Source organism: Apis dorsata, unplaced genomic scaffold (genome assembly GCF_000469605.1).
Source record: "Apis dorsata unplaced genomic scaffold, Apis dorsata 1.3 scaffold_52, whole genome shotgun sequence".
Classification (NCBI taxonomy): domain Eukaryota; kingdom Metazoa; phylum Arthropoda; class Insecta; order Hymenoptera; family Apidae; genus Apis; species Apis dorsata.
In genome coordinates this window covers 3,179,375-3,182,249 of record NW_006263353.1, presented here as the reverse complement: position 1 = coordinate 3,182,249, position 2,875 = coordinate 3,179,375, and the positions used below count along the sequence as shown (strand labels likewise).

At 45.1% G+C, this 2,875-nt stretch overlaps 1 protein-coding gene across 1 annotated transcript in view; it reads right to left on the bottom strand.

Moving 5' to 3' along the window:
- Positions 1 to 1,962: 1,962 nt before the first annotated feature.
- LOC102676893 overlaps positions 1,963 to 2,875 on the bottom strand; it is a 1,126-nt gene continuing 213 nt past the window's right edge. Inside the window, exons 1-2 of the mRNA XM_006609332.2 lie at positions 2,770 to 2,875; positions 1,963 to 2,614 (exon numbers count right to left, since the gene is read on the bottom strand). The exon at positions 2,770 to 2,875 is cut by the window's right edge and continues 213 nt beyond it. Coding sequence (XP_006609395.1) covers positions 2,069 to 2,614; positions 2,770 to 2,875 — 652 coding nt within the window. The 3' untranslated portion in view covers positions 1,963 to 2,068. The remainder of the gene's footprint in view (positions 2,615 to 2,769) is intronic.

Here is a 2,875-nt window from a genome sequence, read left to right as displayed (position 1 = left end):
GCGTGCTTGTGGAGACGAACGATCGCCGATCGAACTGCGACTGACGGAGGAGTGGCCCGCCCCTTTTATTTAATTTGCCCCCCGCGAATCTATGTTATTCGGTCGCGCATGCCAGGAATCGACGATCGAAGGAAAATTATTCAAATTTCACTGGCACATAGAGCGGCACCTCTCCTCTCCAACACCTCCCCCTCCCTCCCCTCCTCGCGGTACGTGCGTGCACGCGCGCGTCCCGACGCGTCCACGATCGAGCGTACGGGCGTCGCGTAGAGAGTACACGATGGCATGCGGCGGCGGCGGAGACGCCTCGGAAACGGAACTTGCCGCGCTCCTATCCGTGCGCCCCCTCAAGTTTCTAACGTTTCCACGGCCTCTGCATATCGATCCACGGGGGGATCCACGCTTTCGGCCGCTTTGGTTGGTTAAACCAACGTTCCCGTTGCAACGTGCCGATGGATCAATGGCGAACGGGAACGAGAGTTTCCTCGCCACGATTTTTGGTAGGTGGACCGTATACGGTAGGTGGATGGTGGATGGGAAACGTCAACTGGGTTTTAATTTGCTTGGTCGAGTGGTTAGGTAGGTTTTTTTTCTTCTTTTTATAGAAACGTAAGGGGGGATCGAAGAATTGAAAAATTGTGATACGTAACTTAGATTGTGTTACGTAACTTGTTGTTTTGGGAGATTTAATGTGAAATATATATATCTGTGTGTATACAGATAAAGAGATAGAAGATTTCTTTTTTTTTTTTTTTAAGTGTATTAAGTATTTATTTCCATAAACGATATTTTCATGATCTGTTAATAATTTCTTTTTTGCATTTGTTTTTGAAGAATGGTTCGAGATTTTATTTGATTTATCCTGTGAATATTTTACGCGTATATATTACGTGTACGTTCAACGAAAACAAGCGTAAAAATCATGAAAACATTCCCGAAATAAGACGCGCGGTGCGTGCTTAAAATGCGGGAAGAGTACGAAAAGAAAAAGGAAAGCAGAGAGTGCGGGAATGCCTTCGCGAAGACGAAACTGGATTTCCATTTTACGGAAGGACAAAGCGCTTATGGGCTCTCCAAGTGGCGCGAAGTTGGCCGCGTCTGATCATTATCGGGCATAATCTCCTTGCAGAACCGGACCACAGTTCAGTTTCACAAACTTGAATCCACTTGTGGACGGATTTTACATGCACATTTTTTCCCCCTCCCCCTTACGATTCGCCTGTAAAAACAAACCACTCCTATTAGATCCAGAACAGTTGATATCGTGCATTTTTCTTTAAATCTCTTAAGCTATAAAATACGTTTAACGTAATAACGTTTAAAATTGACATTCTTCGATGACGCGAATAATGAAAGGTTTTATTAGCGAATAAATCATTTTTGATGTCATTTTTATTCTTGTAATTGGATTACAAGTATAATTATTAGGATAACGACGGTAATAACACGATTTTGCATTATATGAGATCGCAGAAATGAAGACGTAATTGTAATGTAACGTGAAACTTAGGGCTACGCGTTTATCCTGACTATCATCCTTTACGATCGATCTTTCAGATTATGCTTGTGAGTTTCTTCCTTATTAGTTTTTACCGCGAAATTTCTACTATTATTTTAGAAACGAGATTGCTAATTTATAATCGATAAACCGTCTTTCTTAAATCTCTTACGAATAATTTTCTCCTCGAACGTTCCATTACCATTCATTAAACACGCATAATTTATACATCAATCATCAATTTTTCCAATCAAACGGACAAATGTCTGTCCAATTAAACCTTTGAAAGTATCTGAAATATCTATTTCCTCGAGAAGAATTTCTCCTGAATTATTAAAAATTCTTCTCGCGACGAATAACGCGAAAGAAAATTTGGAAAGGATCTCAAATATGATACATGATCGGGTATAAAAATGATCCCATCGCATCCGAAATGAAAGAAAGAAGGCGACAGAATTTGCCGATAATTTGAATTTGCAATAATAATTTATTAAATAAAGTGTACAGAGGAGAGAAGGAAGGCAGGTATTTTACAAAAGTCGCGGCGATGAACGAGATACGGGAGCGTGTTTACGATTGCGCGTGCGCCGAATAAGCGAGATCCTGCGCGAAATCCGGCGACGGCTGCTCGTCCAAGGATCTATATTGAGCTTGGTACTCCCACGGCCCGTGCGCGGTCAGCGATGCGCCGTGGCTGTCGGCGGCGATTTTCTTGCACAGCTGGAAGATCGCCATGCCGACGGAGACGATAAAGCTGAAGAACGAGAGTTGAAGAGCGTTCCAAGCTTTCAGGCCGAGGACACCGATCGCGAGTGGGATCAGTGTCATAGCCTTGAGCAGGACGAACACAAGAATCGGGATGACCACCTTCTTCAGCTTCGACTTGCGGGCCTCCTCGACGGCGCGGCCCTGCCCGAACTTCACGTCGAAAGTGAGCTGATCGTCCTCGATGTTCCTCGCGCTCACCTTCACCGACGAGTCCATCGGCAGTTTGAAGGTCACGTCGTGAGAGGTCAAGTACGCCTGCACGTTGTCCAAGAACGAGCCCTCCGAGCTACGTCCGGATACCTCTTCCACGGGGTACGAGTTCCGGGTCACCTCCACCGTTTCGGATACCTGCGGTTTACCAAGTTTATTAAAACGATTCGTCCTACGATTCGACAATTTTCGACTCGAAGAGAGATAACGAGAGGATCGTTGAATCGTTCCGTTTCGATTTGAAAACGAGTACGAGTCAACGAACCATCGATCGATCCGGAGCCGACACTTGCCTTGAAGCTGTCCTTGCGGAAGATCTGGTCGAGGAGGTTGAGGACCTTGAACTTCATGCAAGAGACCTCGTCGTTCTTCTGCGCGCACTCGATCTTCGTCTGATCG